The sequence below is a fragment of the Pelecanus crispus genome, chromosome 2 (assembly GCF_030463565.1).
Source record: "Pelecanus crispus isolate bPelCri1 chromosome 2, bPelCri1.pri, whole genome shotgun sequence".
NCBI classification, from domain to species: domain Eukaryota; kingdom Metazoa; phylum Chordata; class Aves; order Pelecaniformes; family Pelecanidae; genus Pelecanus; species Pelecanus crispus.
In genome coordinates this window covers 163,221,907-163,243,410 of record NC_134644.1, presented here as the reverse complement: position 1 = coordinate 163,243,410, position 21,504 = coordinate 163,221,907, and the positions used below count along the sequence as shown (strand labels likewise).

Here is a 21,504-nt window from a genome sequence, read left to right as displayed (position 1 = left end):
AAAATACTAAAAAAAAGCCTCTCCACAGTTTTTTTTCACAGTCCGACATAAAATGTATGTTTACATACAGCTTATGCAATCTGTCGTTTTCAGAAGATATAGTCAAAGTTTCGCCAGTACAGAAAAACGTAATCTGTTACTGCTCTCAAACCTGTTGGCTGCGCTGATGTGTGATTGTTTAGGCAAGCCAAAATAGGAGAGCCATACAAGCGATACACAAAGCAATCACAAGAAAGGTAAGGGAAAATGAAAATAGACAAGAACAAAGGAAAGCATATTGATAAAGATAGCATTGAGAGGAATAGTGACCAACAGTAAAAGACATGAACTCTTTAGTAGCATGCAGTAATTTCTACAGGGGGGAAAAAAAAAACAACCAACATACTCCAAGTATTAAAAGGACACTTTCATGGTACTTGTCATGAATTTTAAGAAGTAATATTAATGATTACTTTACTGTCTACTGGAAATAGCCTGGACTGAATTTGTTTCAGTGGATACAGTTTGTTGCTGTGCTTCAGTTTGTGGCAGTGTTAAAGTTCAATTGCACACACCCCAAGTAAACCAAAACAAAATGCCTAAGTTTTTGAAAAGAAGTGAGATAGCAAGAAAAGTTCAAAAACATGTGCTTTTAGTACCTGAGTGCAATACAGTAGCCAACATAACTATGATTATTACTTGTTTAAATTAATTCTGGTGTAAAGAATGATTTCAGACGAGCAACATGGCACTTGCAACAGTGACTGAAGTTAAAGAGATGGTGACACTTCAAGATCTGAACTCCTTTACAGTGTCCTTTTAAGTGTCAGTAGACTAGTACCTTAGCTGCAACTGAAAAAGAAGAGGCAAATCCTAATGAAATAACCCAAATCAAGAATGTTCTTACAATATTTCACAGTAATGAAGAAACAGTGTATGGAACTACTGAACAGAAAAAAGCATGAAGGATAATAGCAGCATATGGTTTACAGTTTTCACTTTTCAGTTTATTAATATTAGTGGTGCACTCAGCAATGGATAAAGCAAGGAATGAAATTTGTCAAAACTGGCAATTATCTACGACATGTCAACACTTAATTATGGCCCTTGTAAACATCTAAATCCTTTTTGAATTTTAATTGCAAAGAAAAGAATATTTACATATAATATATATGTATATAACCACAAAACCAAAATTCAGTCAAATCCTTATCAAGGAAATCACATTTTGAAGAGAAGAAAACATAATACAATATTAAATAGTACATGTCCAAAGATTTTGAAGGCATCGTGATTTTCATGTTTTCTTCCTCCAGTCATTTGCCCCTGGATTTTAATAGACTAAATACTTCATTTCAGAGTAAATAAGTGGAAATATTATAGAGCAACTCCGGTAGAGAACAGCTCCACTACAGAAAAATGCTCGAGGTGTGGTGATCCATGACTCTGACTTAAAGCAAAAATAAACAGCGTATAATGCCACAGCAAAGAAGTGGCCAATCAGTACCATTGGTTTAGGAGATAACCTGTATTAAAAAAAAAATAGATAAAACATGTAAATAAACAGAATCAGAAAGCACTGACAAATTTTCATTTTACAAATGGACATCTCCAATCAAGATTACACACAGCTTTCCAATTTAGGCAGCTCTGGTCCTGCCACCTCAACTAAAAATATGAACTTGGTTGTCCTGGAGCTGCCACACACCCTGCATTCCTTTCTACAGTATAGCCAACATACACTGCTGCTTTCTCTTCACTTCCAGTAGTCTGTGTCTGCCTTTATTGTCCCCCAGGGGATTATTCTCAACAGGCTCTATCAGTTTTAGCTCTCATTCCAAAAAGGGAGAAATATACATGCACACATTCTCACATGTTCCAAGTAGTATGATTTATTGTGCATTCACTAGTTTCTGAGGGCTCATTCAAAACACCTTGGTAGTTACTGATTTCCTTATGCGTTTTATGGAAGACCTCATCCATTACTATTCTCAACTTGTCAAACACGAAATGTCTCCACCAGCTCCTCTGCTAGTCTGGACCCCTCTACCTCATTCAAACTCCCATGCCACCTACATTAACCTCTCTCCAGCTTTTAGTGGCCTTTTTTTTTTTACAAAGAAAAAAAAAAAAGAGTCAGCATTTAAAGACATAGCTTCTAATAAAGCTCCAACCTTTAGTATAATCCTAAAAATATAGGCTCATGTGGAGCATTGCAAACAACACTAAGCTCGGCGGGAGTGTTGATCTGCTTGAGGGTAGGAAGGCTCTACAGAGGGATCTGGACAGGCTGAGTCAATGGGCCGAGGCCAACTGTATGAGGTTTAACAAGGCCAAGTGCCAGGTCCTGCACTTGGGTCACAACAACCCCATGCAACGCTACAGGCTTGGGGAAGAGGGGCTGGAAAGCTGCCAGGACGAAAAGGACCTGGGGGTGTTGGTCAACAGCCGGCTGAGCATGAGCCAGTAGTGTGCCCAGGTGGCCAAGAAGGCCAACAGCATCCTGGCTTGTATCAGGAATAGTGTGGCCAGCAGGAGCAGGGAGGTGATTGTCCCCCTGTACTCGGCGCTGGTGAGGCTGCACCTGGAATACTGTGTCCAGTTTTGGGCCCCTCACTATAAGAAAGACATTGAGGTGCTGGAGCGTGTTCAGAGAAGGGCAGCAAAGCTGGTGAAGGGTCTGGAGCACAGGCCTTATGAGGAGCGGCTGAGGGAACTGGGGTTGTTTAGCCTGGAGAAAAGGAGGCTGAGGGGAGACCTTATCGCTCTCTACAACTACCTGAAAGGAGGCTGTAGTGAGGTGGGTGCTGGGCTCTTCTCCCAAGTAGTTAGCGATAGGACAAGAGGAAATGGGCTCAAGCTGTGCCAGGGGAGGTTTAGATTGGATATTAGGAAAAATTTCTTCACGGAAAGGGTGGTCAAGCATTGGAACAGGCTGCCCAGAGAGGTGGTTGTGTCCCCATCCTGGGAGGTATTTAAAAGACATGTAGACGTGGTGCTTAGGGACATGGTTTAGTGGTGGACCTGGCCGCATTAGGTTAACGGTTGGACTCGATGATCTTAAAGGTCTTTTCCAACCTGAATGATTCTATGATTCTCCCTGTGCAGAGCCAACCAATTGGGAGCAAAGCAGATCCTCACAGAGGCTCACAATGTTCCATCCGCTTCACATTAACTATTACCAGAACGCTGAACTTACACAGATAGCAATCCAACAGGACCCGAGACACATTCTCCACCAAGTCTGAAGTAATGGAAACAGGCTTGCTTGAGCTGATGCAAGGAATCTACAAAATGAATTAAAATGACTCAACAAATATATTCAACACATACCAAAATATTTTCCAGCATACGCAACAGTGATATTAAATCCAGGACTTGGGTACTTCAGTAGCTGTTGTTCTGTTAAATTTAGCTGGATTTTTAGTTAGTTTTATTTAAGTAAAGCATAGGCTTATAGAATAGCTACATATTCTTAAATAGTAACTGACACGAGAACAAGTGTTTTCTGTTTTTTTTCTTTGGTCGTGGGGTTTTTCTTTGGTTTTGCTTTTTTAATACTAACTCCAGACTTGCCTTCACTTTGCTAAAACTCAGTTTACATAACACTAGAACTAAACAACTAGGCAGAGAACACAAGCTAACTCATTAAAATCCTTTGAGTGATATATTTTTTAATATATATCAATATACATATATACATATGCATCTATATAAAAAAATATATACAGACAAAGACATGGACACATGCTTATACACATACACATCCCCTCCCCAGCCATATTTATTTACCAAGTTGTCATTAGTCAGAAGTTATCTTTAAAATATATTTACCATCTGTGGCAGCAAAGAGTTCATAAAGCGCCTGGGCAAGAACATTCACTACAAAAGAATGAGATTTTTTTCTTGCCCAGTAAAATGTTCTTTTTGCCTGAAAAAAGGGGGAAAAAAAAAGTATTTTTGTCAGTAAATACAGAAGAGCATTCAAAAGATCCCCAAAGAGGTGGTAAGAGTCATACTTGTGAAAATGTAGAGGGGATTTAGTGATACACTAGATCAGTTCCAAGCTAGTTCTTAAGGAACTTTGGAAACTTGTCGAACCAGTAATCCCAGCTCCTCTTACACTAAATATATGAAAAAACCAAAGGTAGTTCCAGGGTGTGCTTCATCTCATCCTATAGTAGGCATCTGGGGTAGGTCAGAAATTTGAAGGATAACACTCACCTAGTTCTCTCTGTTGACTAAGTAGGAAATAACTGAAAGTCTGAGGTGACTAGCTGAGATGTAAGTATCTGCATTTGGTCAGGTAAATCCTATATTGTCCTGACATTCACGGTCCCTCTAAGTGCTTCTCAATTTTCAAATATACCTTTTGAGTCATTTACTTGTAGTCTATAATTATTCTATAATTTAGCCAAGACAATATGCCTAACCTGATTAAAAACAGTAAGCAAATTAAGAAATCTCATTACCTACTCATCAGAATTTTATACGATCTGAAGAGAAACCAGAGTATTTTGGGTATAAATCTCACTGAAAAAAATAAACCCAGCATCAACACTGATGGTGCTGATTCCTGGGAAAGAAGGATGTCTTCTAACTTACTACTCTGAGATTAACGTGGCAGTCAAGAGGCTAGTGGAGCACCGAGATGCGTCTTGACAAATTCCTTACGCATACTCATTATTCTCTAAGTACCACTCACACCCTATTTAAGATCAACCTACATTACAAATGCACTACTAAAATGGGAGTATCAAGTTATACTAGCAAAGCATGCTGACTAGACACAGCACAGCAGTATCCTTAAGCAAAACACAACAGGTCAGTAAGCACAGTTTTGAATCTGCCTTTTGCCACACAGCCATAGCACTCACAAATCACAGCTCCACTTACTGGTGAATGCCTAATGTATGGCTTATCTACCCAACGCTTTGAGAACAGCTGTGCTTCACTAATAACTTGCATGTCCCCAGGTTGCATAAAACTGTGTAAAAAGTGTGTAATTAAATTGCAGCAAAAGCTGCCTAAAATAAGTCCAAAATAAAGCTTCACCTTAAGAACATCAGAATCATCATAAAGGTCTGGAATATCCTGGAGCAAACTTCTCCATATTTTAACATCATTTAAAATAACGCTCATTCCTCCACCAGTTAGAGGGTGTCTTATATTGTATGCATCTCCTAAAAGAAGAACACCTAGGTAGAAGAGAAAAATTAATGGGATACTGCATGACCATTACATAATCCTAGAACTCAAACCCTCTATTTTTTTAAAAAATCAAACTTACTAAGAATTCATTCCCACCAGAAAATAAGATGAATAACAACTAGAAATTAAAAAAGAAAAAAGAAAGGGGCGGGGGGAAGGATATCTTGAAATTAAGAGGCTTAAAAAAGCTTTACGATGATCAAGGTCAAAATATTTTTTTCCCCCTATAGGTATGCATGTGTGTGTGTCAAACACACACACACACTTTTCGACGTAATTTCTTCCCTTTTTTAATCAAGTTTTCCTTAAAAAGACCATACTTGTATAAGCTTCAGCAACTGAGTGATTTAAACTTAAAAATAAAGCAGGCACTGATTTGAAGTCCGGTGTCAATATAAACATTCCAGTTAAACTATGCCCAAGGTACACACTTTCAAAATAATATTTTTCAACAAACATACATACACCTATGACAACAAAGCCTTAAGTCCCAGAAGAAGTTTATAATGCTTTTTTCCCTCCTTTTATTTCATAATACGCACCTTTTTTGTTAACAGCTGAAGGAGGCAAGAAGCTGGCTGGCATAGTCCTCAAACGATCATTCTGAACTGCTATTAAGAATGGTTCCTTTAAGTGATCTGCAATAACCAAATTTTTTAGTTACACTACTTAAGAGTCTAAAATAATTTGCTCACAACCCTTTTTAACCTCTTCTTAGAGAGATAATCTTTCTGAATTGCCAACCTCCCAGATGTGAGCTGAACTGCTATTTGATGGGGAATCAAAGAAGGATGAATGGTTACGGAAACAGTTCAATGGATTCAATGAGTTGTGCCTCTTTTGGCACATTTAATTGTGACAATTATGGACGGAAATCTTTCTAGACTTACCCGGTAGTTGTGGATGAATGTTCTCAATCATGTATGCTTTTAAATTTTTTGGCATTTCCCCTCGAATATCAACAAGGACCCGAGTCTCAGTTGAAGAAATCTGATAGATTAGCACTGGACTAGTTTTAGCTAAAACAAGTTCAGCATAATTAGCTTTAAACTGTGGTGCATCCTTAAAAAAGGAAAGAAGGGGGAGAAAGACCGAGACTGGTTAATGAAAGGATATTAAAGTTCAGATATATAAAATCATTTACTGAAATACTTTGAAATAAAATCCTGTTTCATATTCAGTTTGTGTTATTTTTCTCTTTAAATGAACAAGAGAAGTGTTTTCAAAAAGACAATTCTGCTCTTCAGTGTAGTTACAATTCTTCTGGCAATACATTTTCATGTTTACTAGAATTCGTGTCAAGTTATACATTTCATTTGAACACCTCACTAATATTTAATACATGCCATTGAAAACCTGTTAATGTAATCAATGTAGTAGTTTTCTGTAAGATCATTTTGTTTTCTTTTCATAAAGACGGTGGTGGGAGGGCAACAAATACACTAGTCTGTATACGATTACATGGAGATACCAACCGAGGAAGAATCATAGGGTCCTGTCTAGCCAGGTCTTAAACAAGTTTCCAAAAGTAGAGAAACAGAAGGCACTTGGGCAGTGGTAACTATAGGGGTAGGGACCCAAGAATTGCTAAAGTTCCTCCAAGTCAGTGTTCCCAGTCCAGTGAAAGTTCTGCGGTTTTGGTTCCTTCTTCCTCAATTATTTTTGCTGTCAATCCAACGGTTACTGCAGGAGCCACAGAGGGCAAGACCCAGCCACGATCCCAACCTGAGTCCTCCAACCACCCAGCTACCAACACAGACCCCCACTTTCTCTCTTAAAAGTTTATAGATCCTGAAGGTATATATGTACCTGGTTACAAGGTACCCCACCTTCAGGCAGGAGCACAGTTTGGGTATTCTTACGGAGTATAAAACACAGGTGGTTTGACCCACAGCTGCTAGGATGACCTATGACTCAAGATTTCCACTCTCTGAACAAGTGCCATAAGTATTGCAAAATAATGAGCGTCATCATCTTAGCTACCGGTTAACACAAACCAGTCAAAGCACCTATATCCTAAGCACCTATTACAAATTGGGTTCCAGCTTTACAATGGTGCCTACCTCTAATCCAGAGATTAGTGCTATACAAGATATAGCACTAACAGCACACATAGCACTACCTTATATGAAATGCTGAGACTTTTTTTTTCTTTAAAAAAAAAAAAAGTATTTTCTATGAACTCGTCTAGTGAGTCCAGTGCTCAGTTTAAACTAGCTATGTTGAAACCTAATCCAGTTTTTTTAAGCATATAGTTGAACAAGGGAGGGTTTAAGATTAACACTGTACTCCGCTCTTAAAACCAGAAATCTAACTTCTAACAGTAGCCACTTAAAAAAAAAAAACAAACCCCAAAACTTGCTCGCAGTTACTTAAGAGTGTTTTAAGAGTTGAAAATCTGATCTGTAACTGTATCTAATATATCAAGTCTGACATAGCAAGTTCAGCTATCCTAGAGCTGGGATGGAGTATGCATCAATAATTTAGGAGTTAAAAACACAGACCAAAATTTCCAAGCACTCCCCAAAGGGACACAGAAACTGACAGAACAGCCAAATAAGTATCTAAAAGCATAGTTCTAATTGATTCTGTTGGAAAAGGTAACGAACAACAACATGTTCAGTGAAATTCAGACCCACGTTAGGAAGCAGTAGCATACTGGCTTAGACACTATTATACATAAAAGTTACCTTCAAAATGCAACCAACAAAATGGGATGAAACAGTAACTTTGTTGGAGACCAAGTTTTTTCTAAACTTGGAAAAAAGTCCATCAGCTACAACAGTAAGTGGTGCATGAAGCTCCTGCAGCATAAAGAAAAAATTTTTAAAAAAGATATGACATTTTCCATTTTGCTCCAGAACAGTGGGAAACAACTTCCAAGCTCTCATTTTCAATTGCACATTAGACGTTCTACAAAACAATAAACATGTTAAGAGGATCACAGACCATATTTATAATACATATATTAAGAAATACAGTATTTTTTCCTTCCTCATATTCATATTTACCTCTATTTCCTCTAAAAGTTGATCTAACAATATACTCTAGCTTTTTTAGCCATGCAATCAGATAACATAGTTATGGGGACTGTGTAGGAACTTGAATAAAAAGAACACAAGAAAGTAGAGTAATTGCTCCCTTCAGCCTATAATACTGTTCAGGAGAAAAAAAGAGAACAAAGAAGAAATTTTAAATTAAAGAACCATGTATAAGCAACTAAACAAAAAATAAACCAAATTGTAACAAACTAAAATGCAGGAAGCATATCAAGATCTTCTTTAAAAGACCAAGCAGTGAACTCTGAGCAGTTCCTAGTATACTTAGGAACTATAAGAACAAATAGTGTATACAGACAAAATACAAAGTAAGATCTGAGTGAACCGATTAGGTTCAGCCTGAACATATGCACAAATTCCTAATGTTTAATACATACATTGTTCTGTAACATAAGCATATTATTCTGATTATTAAAATAATTTTTTAAGCATTTTACTGTTACATTAATATAACAACATTATTATACTAGAAAGCATTTAGAGGTAGATGTTTCCTTCTACCTACAGCTTTCTCAGTGTCTGTATATTCAGTGATATAACTGCAAATGACTACAGTTTTATATTGAGCATTAGTCCTTGGCCTTCAATAATCTCATACATTTGTCATGAGCTGAAAAAAAACCAAAACGTTTTCCTTTTAAGCTTTTGGGATATAAGTAACAAGGCAAAAAAGCACGCCGTGTTTCATTAGTATTCCTGGAACATATTTTAGTATTGGATGGAAGCATCTGGTGAGCCAGTATGTGAATGGGTTCCTCTACGAGCAGCGCTCTCCTGCATAGGAATGGACTCAGTCACTTGTGTCACGCAATCCTTACACCTTTTGCTGTGCAAAGGGAAGTCGGACAAAATCAGATGAGAATAGAGCTGAGCAAAATAATACACATTTATGGTGTCGAATATACGTTTATGGTGTCTAAGCTTATAGAAGCGAGCTCTTGAGTGGAGCTAATGAAACCTCCTTCTGTGGATTCCTGTCTCAGATGACTGCAAGCTCTAATTACTCCTGCAATTAGAGCAAGGTCACCTGCCCATATCAGTTCCCTAGTGTCTAATGATCTGAACATTCATGCTACAATTTTTCCACAGTTGACATACTAAGACCTTTACTCTATTTCAGTTGCCTGGTTTTGATAAATTTTGTATGTTGATTTTTAGCTTACTGGCTAATTTCAACCTCACTTAAGAGAATAAAAATCTTAAAGGTAACGTGGTGGACAATGGGGACGGAGGGAACAGAAAAATACAGACACACAACATAGATCAGCCTCCTCTCTTTATGAAAGCAGGCTAAGGAATGTGAACGGGCTTTGGGTTTGGGTTCCATTCGCCACCGCCCCCCGCCATGCCAAGTAGCTTCCCAGCTGTAAAAAGTCACAGGTAGGGACACACAGTTAAGAAGAAATGTTTAGTGGAAATTTCTTACACTAGATTTCCACAATCAAAGGAGATCTAGGCCAGCAAATTAAACAGCTCTTTCCAGCCGCAAAACTTCAGCATTCAGAGCAAAACATGAATTTGCTCATCCCCATCACACAGATAGGAAACTCAAAGCCTTAGGAACATCCAAGCTCTCAGGAAAGATGCAGGCTAAAACACTGGTCAAGTAAGTCACACTTAAAATTACAACATCATCATCCATAAACGTGTAAAGTTTAAAAACAAATCTCAAGCAAAGTATGCACTATCCCCCTCCACCCCCAAAGAAAAACAAAAAAACCCCTTCTACACTGCTGGATGATAAAGCCAATTGGATTGGGGGTGGGGGGGAACAAACCGCGCCCCCCACCTCCTCCTCTCCAAACTCCCTGCCTTTCCAGTACCCATGTGAGATTCAGTGGCTTATTCTACTAGAGTGGATTTCCTAATATGGTTTTATTCATTTTACATGACATGTAAGGCAGACCAAAGGAACAGCACCTGGCACTCCCCCTTCCTCCAGCTACCTCGAGGGGACGAGGGTGGTGTTCCCACTCTCTGTGGGAACTCTCTTACAGCTTCCTACTCACAGCACTTTGCCATCAGGTGGCCTGAAAAATGCCTTTTGCCCAAGGAGGGTCTAAAACGAGCTCTCCTCCATCTTGGGGAAGTACTTTTAAAAGGCTCTTTTACACATGGCTTTATACCACCATTTCCATTTCTAAATGACCTAAAGATGAGAGATTTTGTTAGTAATGCTCGGAGCAGGATCTTCCAACTACTCAGGACCTTTCTCAATCTTGTATGGAGGGCAGCAGAGTGTAGACGGGAGATTCCTGTGTTCCCCATCAGGGCAGATCTGAACACACTGGCTACGTAACTTCAGGCAGTAAAGCAATTTTAAAGCCAAAGGGGGAGATTTCAAGTTTGGCTTTTCTAGAGAATAGGCCATATATCCAGAACTTCAGCACATAGATTCTACCTTACATTGGTCTCTCCTAAACTTTTTATTTTAAGTTCATACAGTTTCATAGCATTTAGCCAGCAGTTTAGCATTATTTGAGGCAAAGAACATTAATCAAATCAGTGATGCAATTAAAATAGGCCAGAACTCTGGTGGAAGTGTACATGGAAATGTAGACTGCTACACACAGGCAAAGCATAGATCTTAATATATTGGTTTTTCCACGAGTAACTCTCAAAAGATTTTAAACTCCAGACATACGGATATCGAAACAAATAATGAATTGAATTCTCCAAAGACACTGAAAGCAGAAGCTGCACAAGAAGTTATAACAAGAATTCCCATATGCCAGGACTGTATCCACTGGAAAGTAATCTGCCTTTATTTTAAAGCTTTCACTTTCTTGGTAATTGCATGATTTCTGTACCAGTGCTCTGAAATAGAGGGGGTTTAAAATTTTTTTATACACATATATAAACAAACCTTCGATTTTCTCAATAGTTTAACAAAGATTGTAACAGAAACCTGTCTTACCTTAGTGTCTCCAGTTTCTTTGTCCTTGTACTGAACACCCACGACACAGTCATCTTCCTCAAGCAATTGTAACACAGTCCCCTCAATGAATTTTGCACTGAAATAAAATGGAGAGGTCAGAACAGAATGGAAGAGGATTAATGATGCCAACATTTCAATGCAGTAGACACAGAAGGAAAACCAGATTTTCACTAATCTTGTCTCTGCCAACACAAACACTTTGTTTAAATTTTACAGACAAAGATGTGTTCTTGACCACCTTCAAGAAGCCACATCGAATGTCAAAAAGTGGTTGTCATTAATTTCAGTTCAACACTACCATTTGGTTTGATACTTGAGAACATTCTAAAACTGTAGTGCTTATCTTAAACACCCTACCACTTAGCAGAATCCCCAGTTGTGCTTCAGGTGCTCCATGGCCACGTGAGAGATACAGAGAAGAGTTTGACAGCTAAAAATGGTCAGAAATCAGGCAGCTGACTGAGTCATCCCTGCTAAATGGTGGGAAACGCTGACAGTGCGGGTGAGACCAAATTCCAAGCAGAATTCAGGAGCAAGATCTGAAGTAGCACTTCAACACTTAACATGTACACTAGACAAAAGTGAGATACCTAATTCTCAGAGTAGCCCAAAATAATCTAACCAACCTGTTTAGGACAGAGACATCTAGCTTTTCACCTCAGAAATATAGGATACACTTGTTTGTGGGTTTTTTTTTTCATTTGCTATTTATGCTTTTAAAGTTCTGCTAATGCTTATGTTTGGAGTTTGAACTGAGCATCCTCGACTTCCACCTCCCAACCAGGGCTATTTGGGTTTCCCAAATTAAATCTCTGTCAACTTAAATCCCTTGTTGGGTCTGAGCTGTTAGACCTGATCCCAGCAGTTCAGACTTAGCAGCTCAAAAGTGACACACTCTCTCCCTCACAAATATTTTCATATCCAGATGGAATTCCACAACTTGGAGAAATGAGCTAAAGGTCCATGTGAGAACACAACAGCTTGGTATTTTAGGCTCTTGGAGGGAACATGCGCAATTGAATTCATGTCTTTTCTACACGTCAGCCAGCACAGAAATTTCAGAGCAGATCATGACTGGCTTGATTTGCCAGGCTCCAGGCAGGTTGACTGTATCAAAATATGAATGGTCATGCATGAGCACACTAACAGCAACTTCAACAGCAAGGGAGTGCAGCAACACATCAGGTTAATAGGCGAATCAGAGTTCTGTAGATCCTATCCGCTTCAAATTTCTTTTGTAGTTGTCATTTCAGTTACCTAAGTGCTCACTTCTTTTTCTCGTTCTCACCCCCTATAGAAAATCATTAAAAAAAGATGCCCTACCTCTTTCCTCTGCAAAATGAATTCTTCTCATCTGAAATAAATTCATATCGCCTAGTACTTATAAAGAGGGTATATTAACCCATAATAATTATTCCCTATATTTTCACAAGTTATGAGATGAAAAACAAAGCCTCATGGCACTATTAAGAATTCTTGATCTCTCCCGCACCTTAATTTAATACGCAGTTTTCTATGCTACAATTAAAGTGGAAAGCAAACATGAATGAACAAAATGAACATTAAAGAGAGTGTGGAAAAAGGGGAAAGAATTTAATTCAAGTCACAAACATTAGCTTTTGTAAGTTTCTGCTTCAAAGGCTGTGCACAGCTACTGGAGTTTTCCTGTAAGCTGAACAAACAGGTGCCCAAATTTCACTGAACTTGAAGCCTCAACAACAAAGCTTTAGCTTTTATAGATAGTAAACGTGGTTGTCATTAATTTTAACTGTACTATAGAGCTGCTATCTTTTAGTGTAACTTTTAATAATCCATATGATATAACAGGTATGATAGGATAATGCAATTTTCCAGTTCAGAATAAAGACATGTAAGGTAAAAAGATGATAAAGCCCTGTTTCCCTTGTAGCATTACTTAGGGGGGAAAAAAAGACAAAACAAAAAAACACCCCACAGAAAACAGCACCTAGAATCTATTCTGTTTCAGTGAAAGTTTCCTTCTCCTCTCTTGTATAAAAGAAAGCAATCAGTTAAAGAGGAAACACCAAACACTAATTTTTATTTCATTAGGAAGAGAAGGTGTCTTCAAGATTCTGAAAAGCAGACGTTAAACACTGGAAAGAGCTACTTCCATTTAGTGCTCCTTTCTAGTTACCTTGCTTGACTTCTTGTTACCAAAAAAAGCAGAACAACATGCAAATGTAAAAGAAGCTTGATTTCTGGCATCACAGATAGCATCAGTGGAAGAAATAAATGTCCCTGCTCATTGCAGAAGGGTTGGACGAGATGACCTTTAAAGGCCCCTTCCAACCCAAACCATTTTATGATTCTAAGAAATTATACCACATTTGCCACTCATTTCTTGACCAAAGAAGTTCTACGCATTGCTCACTGAGAGGAGGTCACTGCTTCTGGTAAAATGCCAAACCCAAGAATCAGTAGAAGAGAGTCAACTTTTTACCCTTGACCTGTTCTCTCACACGGTTGGGCCACTACCTTGCCTAATATTTAAAGCCTATATTCCCATAGTTTAAAGATTAACTTGTCCCAAAGGCAATATGATGTATACGCAACTCATGAACATGTCTACAGAAATCAGAGCAAGTAACTATAGCTGTTACTTTCTCTCAGTCTTGTTCATTGCAGCCTTCTGGGTTGGGACAGAGTGAAATGGTTAAGGAATCTCACAGATGCTGGGAACAGTGCTTCTGAATCTCTGGAGCCCAACTGTGATGTTCACAAGGTGACTCACTTGGGCTCTGCCATAGCTGCCTTTCGGAGACCCATGATGAACTGGCCATGATGAAAAGATCTTCCACTGGCCACGCGGCCATCCTCATATCTTGGATAAGGAATTTCAACCTCCGACTTGCTCTCTATGTCATGAATTATGTAACCATTTACTATTTGTGAATCAATACCTTCTACTGTATCTGCAAAACATAAGGCAATAGATGAGTTTAAAAAAGGTTTTAAGAAAGCTTAATTATGTATGAAAAGTATTTCTTTACATAGAGTCCAGTTTTCTTAATCAAAACACACATGTTGAAGGACGAATATTTTCAAAATGGCAGACAGGAAATATGCAAGCAATTTTAATTCAAATATTAAGCACAGATAATGTATCTCTTCATTTTCCCTGTAGGCGTGCTTATTCTAAAGACGTAAGTGAGTGTAGTAACTTTTGTGTTATAGATACGTTTACATTCTGAAATGCGCTCACCTTCAAGACCCAAGTCTCTAAGTGCATTAAAACCTCCAGGTTGCAACAATTCTCCAACAATCCTGTCAGGTTCTTTCAGATCCCTCTCTATCACAGTCACCTTTCTTCCATCCCTTGAGAGCACTGTGGCCAAGGAAGAACCAAGGACACCTGATCCCACAATGATAACTTCTGGATCATAATGGGGCGATAACGTTGTATTTGGAGCAGTCTCTGTCAGATATACATCTGGGAGGTTTACTTCTCTTTTACCCTTTAGAAAAGAAAGCCAACAAAGTTACATGTACCAATATATCTGTACCATAATGCTGTCAGAGGGTTGACTTTGGACTAGTTCTACTTTGACCCCAGGGACTGAGAATGCATCAATAGTTGGAGAGTATCTTCCAGTTCAGTTTTGTCCAAAATGAAATCAGTTGTACTCCACAATGCAACAAAACCACAACAAGCAGAAAAAAGGAAAAACAACACCCTCCCAAACAAAATCATGATGCTTGCTTAAAACTGCCCTACTGATCAAAGACAAACTCTGAGATACTAACATAGTCTCAGAGAGACAGAAAATCAAGTCCCTATAAAAGGCAGTAAGCCATGGCTGTCCCATATTCTTGGTCTATAAAGTAACACACCAATGCCTTCATACCAGTGAGCCACTGCTACACAGAGGCCTTAGCACTTTGCAATGAAAAAGGTTATCAGATGCACTGGAAAATGTATTTCCCTTTAATTTTACCATATGTGAACCTACCTACCAAAATAACAGCTTATGGTAATAATCAGCACGCAAAAGAGTCAGTAGAAGCAGCTACCTGGGAAATGTTATAAAGAAGTGGTCCTGAAATGAAAACTCACCAGACAGTCAAAAGTATAGGCAAAATTACCATTCACCTACATTTAAAACTGTTAAGAGTCAATATACATCAGATTACATATTAGTTAACATATAAACTGGTACCTGAACACCAGCTATGTTACCGTACCTTCCCAACAGCATCTAATCACATACACTTCAAAGTGAAAAAAAGTTGTAAGGGCAATTCCAGTGCAAACTTGCAAGTCATTTCTCCAGCTGGTAGAATAAAGAATAGAGCCCAGTCCACTCTTTCACAAATGCCTCAGCACTACAGTGCTGACAACAGTAAAAATAGGATTGCATCAGCGAAACAACTGCCCAGAACAACACTAACACCAGGATTTCTAGTGGCATAGTGTCATGTTTGTATCTACAACGCAGCAAGGGTGTGCAAAACTAACTATCTGAATTCCGACAATACAAGAAATTGGGGTAAAGGCAGGCTTTACCAGAAAAACAAAATAAAAATCCAGAACGTTTGACTTGCAGCCAAAAATAGTTACCAGTTCTTTTGTGCAAGGGGTCAGCGCCCAGCTGAAAATGCCCAGAAGCACACAGGAAAGTAGCCAAACAGTGCCCACCCACAGATGTACCAAGTATGCGTGTCCAGTTGTGAGTCTTACATGGCAGGACTCCAGCTAAGCTCCAGCCACCAGCTACAGCTCTCTCCACTGTCTCACAGCAAGTCTCATGCTGGGCTCAGTGGAACAGACTGACTAGCTGAGCTCAGGTCCTGTAGCTGTTGTACAAGCAATAATTTAGCAATAATTTTCAAATAACTGTATCTGAAGTTGTCTAGACAAATGTGTTTTACACAGAAGTATCAGGAAGCCGATCACAGAACAGCTGAGGTTGGAAGGGACCCTTTGGAGGTCATTTGGTCCAAAGTCCCGCAGCTCAAGCAGGGTCAGTTAGACCAGGCTGCCCAGGACCACATCCTGTGGGGTTCTGAGTATCTCCAAGGATGGAGACTCCACCACCTCTCTGGGCAACCTGTGCCAGTGCTCGGTCACCCTCACAGCGAAAAGCCGCTTCCTGACGTTGAGAGGGAACCTCCTGTGTTTCAGTTTGTGCCTATTGCCTCTTGTCCTGCCACTGGGCACCACTGAAAAGGGGCTGGCTCCGTCCTCCTTGCACCGTCCCCGCAGGTATTTATATACATTGACGAGATCCCCCTGAGCCTTCTCTTCCGCAGGCTGAGCAGCCCCAGCTCTCTCAGCCTCTCCGCACAGGAGAGATGCTCCAGTCCTCCATCTCTGCAAGAGACTGGCAGCTGAAGGTATTTTTCTGCTGGTATAATAATCCTTTACTACAAATCTTTCTTTAAACACATTTGATTTGACTCTACAAAACCCTTGCTGTATCACTTAAACAAGTTTCACTGTTTCTTTTGTTGTCCAAAACTAACAGAAAACATGACAAATCAGACATCCAGCATCTAAAGACAAACCTTTCCAACCCTTTCTTAGCTCCCTTCCCTCACCAAGGCAGAGCATCAGTGGCACCCCATGTGCCATGCCCGAATTGCACCTACCTTTCTGGATTTGGGTTGTTCGACTTGCTGAGATCCTGGGGTGGGTTTTGTCCAGAAGAAGCCAACAAGCGGTAAAGCTGAGAGAACATCAGAGAGCATCCCGAGGTGGGTCTTGCGCTGCTGCTGCTGCTTGGGCCCCCTGAAGTGGTACCTGTACGACAGCAGCAAGCCGAGGGAGAAAAACACTAACGCAGAGAGTAGCACCTCCTTATTAGCGTAAGTCATAAGGTCGCCGCACTTTTTATACACGTAGATGAAGGAGGCGATACCGAGAAAGGTCCACATCGTGAGGGGACTGGTCACTGTTCCTGGATGCTTCCTCCAAAGCCTTCCCGTCGACGGATGCTGCCCAAAACGGGGGGTTGCGCAAGGTATGGAAAAAGTCTACGTATAGAAACGCACAGACTTCCTTTGCGATGGAAGGGAGGGAAGTCTCAATGAAAAACCAAGGAGCTCCACAAAACCCCGCAGAGGAACAAGCCCCAGCTCCCCGGGCTGCCACAGGAGCCCGGAGAGAGGTTCCAAAACCGCCCCCCAAAATATCAATATAAAACGTCGTCTTAAAAACCAGCGAGCTCGGCAGAGCACCCTACGGAACCGCCCGCCGCCGCCCGCCAGACGCGATGCTCGGGGAGCCGCAGCTCGCCCCCGCCGCGGCCCGCGGGCTCCCCTCCCCGCCGCCTCCCGGGGCCACCGCTCCGCCCTGCCCAGCCCCGCCCGGCTGCCGGCACACACACGCGGCCGCGGGCGGCGATGCGGCGGAGCCCCCGCGCCCGGTGAGCGAGGCCACGGCGCTGCGAGGGGGCTGCCCCGGCCGCCCGTGACGCTCCCAGGCGGGCGGAGGCAGGCTCCCGCCCCGGGGGGGCGCGGCTGATGCTCTGCGCGCTCGCCTGCGGGCCCCCCGCGGCCGCCCCACCGACGGAGGGAGGATGCACCGCTGCCTGCCGCTGCCCCTGCTCCCCCCGGCCCGGCCTCCCGCCCGGCCGCCGGGCAACCCCCCCCCGCCCGGCGCCCCGGGCCCCGGCGGCGCCCCACAGCCCGCGCCTGCCAGTGGGGGGCGGGGCGGCCGGCCGCCGGGGGGAGGGGCTATGCTAACGAGCAACCCAGGCTCCTCCTTCTAGGTACCGCGCGCCCCGTGCCTCAGCGGCACCTGGCCAATCGGCGGTGCTATGCCGAGATGGCGCTATGGCCAGGCGCCCAATCCGAGCGGGAGGAAGGCGGGGCTTGCGCCCGCCGGGCTCCTAGGGCGATGTGACGCCAGGTGGAGGGCGGGGCGGGAGCGCTGCGGTTGCCATGGTCACGGGACGGGATTGGGGGGGGTGGTCGCGGCTGCCGCAGGGGCTTCGCGCATGCGCGCTGCGAGGGGCGCGGGGGGCAGCGGGCGGGAGCCGGCGGGCGGCCCCGGGGGCGGCGGGGGCGTCTGGGCGGGCCCGGGGGCGGCGGCAGCGGCGTCTCCCGTGCGGGGTTCGGCGCCTGCCGGGCTGCGGGGGGCAGGGGGCTGAGGGCCAACAGCTCAAAGAACGGGGGGGCGGCAGCGTCCGTCCCGGCGCTGGTCAGTCGGGAGGGGCGGCGCCGCCCTGCAGCCTGAGGAGATTTAGAAACGTTTTCCAAGGGAAAGGCGTAAGGGGGCAGGGGCAGGGGCAGGCTGGCAGCCGCTCAGCCGCAAACTGGGCCCAGAAACGCGCAACCCATGGGAGAAATGGGAGGGGGGTGAAAGGCAAGAAAGAGTCTGCAGTGCCCCAGCCTCGAGGGTGGGAAGGGGAATTTGGAGATTTGCTCCTGGGGTGATTTGTGTGGCTGGGCAGAATGAGCAAAGCAAATAATTCTTTTTTAGTATTGAGCTCCGCAGAGGCACACACCTGTGCTCCTCCCTTTTCTCTGAGGGAGGGACCTGTCTTGGGCTGCTCGCAGCGCAACAATATTGAACATGTCTCTCTATCGCAGTGTAATAATACATCAACATGATGAAGCCATGAAACATGTCAGGACCCCACCCCAGGCAGAACTGGTAAAAGAATGAGCAAAACCAATCGCATGCAAAGGGAGTGAAAGGAGACGAGATCCTTGCAGAGGTAAAATGGAGTGGATTTTGAAGGGGGGGAAAACATTTAGTATTTTCTCATGCAGTAACAAGGAGACTGAAAACAGATGGGTAGACTTGAATGAGTGCAGGTGAAAACGGGAGCCAGGAAGAGATGGGGTTTTGGTTCATTCATCAGATCAGTCAGTTTAACTAAAAGTAAAGATCACGTGAGCTAAAGAGCTCAAGCACAGGTTTTTCTGTATGGTCAAGACACGGGTCTCATCCAGCGATGATGGTTATTCCCTCAATAGTGAAATGAACTCTGGTGCAGCAGAGGCATCCATAATAGGCACCTACCTGTAAAAACATGTTCACAGCAGGAGCTGCTTTTCCCCAGTTTGAACTAGGGTTATTACAGCTGTCAGCAAGTTTTATATTTAAACCACTTGAGACTGAACCTCTTAAATACATCTGCATTTGATTTCCTATGTCAGTCTAGTCATGTTTCCTGTGCCTGCTAAAAATGCCTTTTTTTATGGACTGAGCTCCACAGAGTCACTCAATACATTGTTAAGACCAAATAAAACCATGTGTAACCCTTCTGGGCATTTCATGGTAGAGACCAAGCATAAGAAGAACCATAGCCTTTAGATTACTGGAACCAATGCAAACTGTCTAAAGACTAAGAAATGTTAATTGCCATATATGAACCAGCAACTACTGAAAATAATACCACGGTAATGCAAGTACATAGTTAGAACTCTACCAAGTACCCGTGCAAGTTTAAGTGGCTAACAGAAAGAAGAATGGTGTTTAAGAAACCAGACTGAAGCAGAATTATGTGTGAAGATAATGGTATCGTGATTTTAAGATTAGAGTAAAATTTCATCTTCTGCTTTACTGCAGACTACCAAAACCCCTTCTTCACCTGCCATGGATCCTGCTTTCTGCAGCTGTAAGGTTACCTGTGTGAACTTAGTGACAACATGTAAACATAACCCACTACAGAACATCAACTTTCTGTCTTGTCCAAGTCACCGTGCAGCCACTGTGCCTGAGCCGGTGGAGCGAGCAGTAATACATGGCTGGTATGGAAGGAGTGAGTAAGAGTGTCTTTTCAGCTACAGGCTGTAATGACATCTTATTAGGTGACCAACAAAACTGCACACTTGTTCTCCTTCCACCCCAAGAAATCACCTTCTGTTGATGAAATACGCATGCAAAATGTCTTTCAGGATTTTGTAATTCATGAGTCATTTTTCTTGATGCTTGTGTTTGGAGTGGTTAGCACTGGGAATTGAAGCAATTACAGAATTCTGGTTTTGAATGCAACACTCACAGAGGCATCTGTTTGAGGCTCAGATGTCATCAGAACATTTCCGTATTTCCAGCCAAGACGTGGAAAGTGGCTGGCTCCCCACTATCTCTTCATTTACTCTCACTGCTCTGGCTATGGTGGAGATCTTGGCATACTTACATTTCTTTGTTCTCTGTAAGAGCTATCTTTTGTTGCTTACAGTATTGTAAATAAGAAGGTATTTCTGTAGGTAGTTAGGTAGAGCTACTGATTTTTTGCTATGGCCTTAGTTTCCAACTTCACAAAACAACCTGTTTTTTCTGTTTTATATTTATGTGCATTCTTGAACTTTGTTAAGAATTTTCTTTCTAGAATGAGAAACTTTTTGCTTCGCTTGTGAAGCACTGTCAAGATGACTACTATGATACATTTAATAATTTATATCTCACAGCAGCAAGTATGAACAAGCTGAAACAAGAATTTCTAAAATTCCATAACAACTTCACAATCAGGAAATAAAGGCACCTGAGAAGAGGTTGGAGTGGAGCAGATTTTCTCTTAGCCCTTCTCCAGAAGCAGCTTTGCTCAGCGAAATGCTGTTTTCAGGCTCAGACAACCAGCAATTGGCAGGGCAGCAATGTGAACTTGGAATAACCAGAACTGGTTGGCTGAACTCCAGGGTATAAAAAATAAATCACTTGATGAAGATTTTGCCGGTTTTGCAGAAGCAAGCATCATACGTATGCCATCTTAAGATGCAGACCCATAAAACGCAAGACATGCCCGTAGTTCATGGTCACAACTGCCCTGGCAGCACATGCATCAGGACCAATATCCAAGGTGTCAGACCTATTGCTTATATGCCGCACAGCTGACCAGCATGTGCTGTATGAGACTGAGCCTCGCTGTCCATGGACATGCTACACGTGATGTAGAGCCTGGTCTCGCTGCACGTCCAGTTAATGGTCATCTACCTGCAGTGGTAGATAGATGGAGAAAGTCTGGTGTGTAGACTAAAAGGTGAAAGAAAAACATCTATCCCTATGTTTCACTAATCATCATGAGACGAAGCAGAGCCTGGTAAATGTTTGGAAGAGGAAGGTGATAGGGCTCCTGAAAAATGAGAAGGGTGATTGTGTAACTGCAGTTATTAATAATTAGAGATGCTTTGAGCTTTGAAGCAAGAGGCCACTTGCATAAAAAGCTGTAATTGTTATTGCGTATATATCAGTGGGTGTGTGAAGGAATACAAAACTGTTATCCTTTGTACTGGGTTTGTGTGGCAAGGTTTTGGTAGTGGGGGAGCTACAGGGGTGGCTTCTGTGAGAAGCTGCTAGAAACTTCCCCTATGTCTGGCAGAGCCAATGCCAGCTGGGTCCAAGATGAA

General features: G+C 42.2%; 1 protein-coding gene across 1 annotated transcript; it reads right to left on the bottom strand.

Moving 5' to 3' along the window:
• Positions 1-1,312: 1,312 nt before the first annotated feature.
• Positions 1,313-17,082, bottom strand: SQLE (squalene epoxidase). Its single transcript, XM_009493017.2, has 11 exons — positions 16,798-17,082; positions 14,411-14,663; positions 13,940-14,120; positions 11,167-11,263; positions 7,881-7,994; positions 6,081-6,252; positions 5,733-5,828; positions 5,035-5,177; positions 3,814-3,910; positions 3,179-3,266; positions 1,313-1,505 (listed from the first exon to the last, which is right to left on the bottom strand). Exons 1-11 carry the CDS (start codon positions 17,080-17,082, stop codon positions 1,313-1,315), a joined length of 1,719 nt encoding a protein of 572 aa, XP_009491292.2.
• Between the last annotated feature and the right edge of the window lie 4,422 nt (positions 17,083-21,504).

What these genes read in the sequence shown, in the direction of transcription:
- SQLE (XM_009493017.2), bottom strand. Translation starts at nt 17,082, where the DNA reads ATGTGGACCTTTCTCGGTATCGCCTCCTTCATCTACGTGTATAAAAAG. An exon ending in TAGAGACTTGGGTCTTGAAG is followed by an intron (nt 14,121 to 14,410) that starts GTGAGCGCATTT and finishes TATGTTTTGCAG; the next exon opens with ATACAGTAGAAGGTATTGAT. An exon ending in CCTGTTGGATTGCTATCTGT is followed by an intron (nt 1,506 to 3,178) that starts GTAAGTTCAGCG and finishes TTTTTAATACAG; the next exon opens with GTTATCTCCTAAACCAATGG.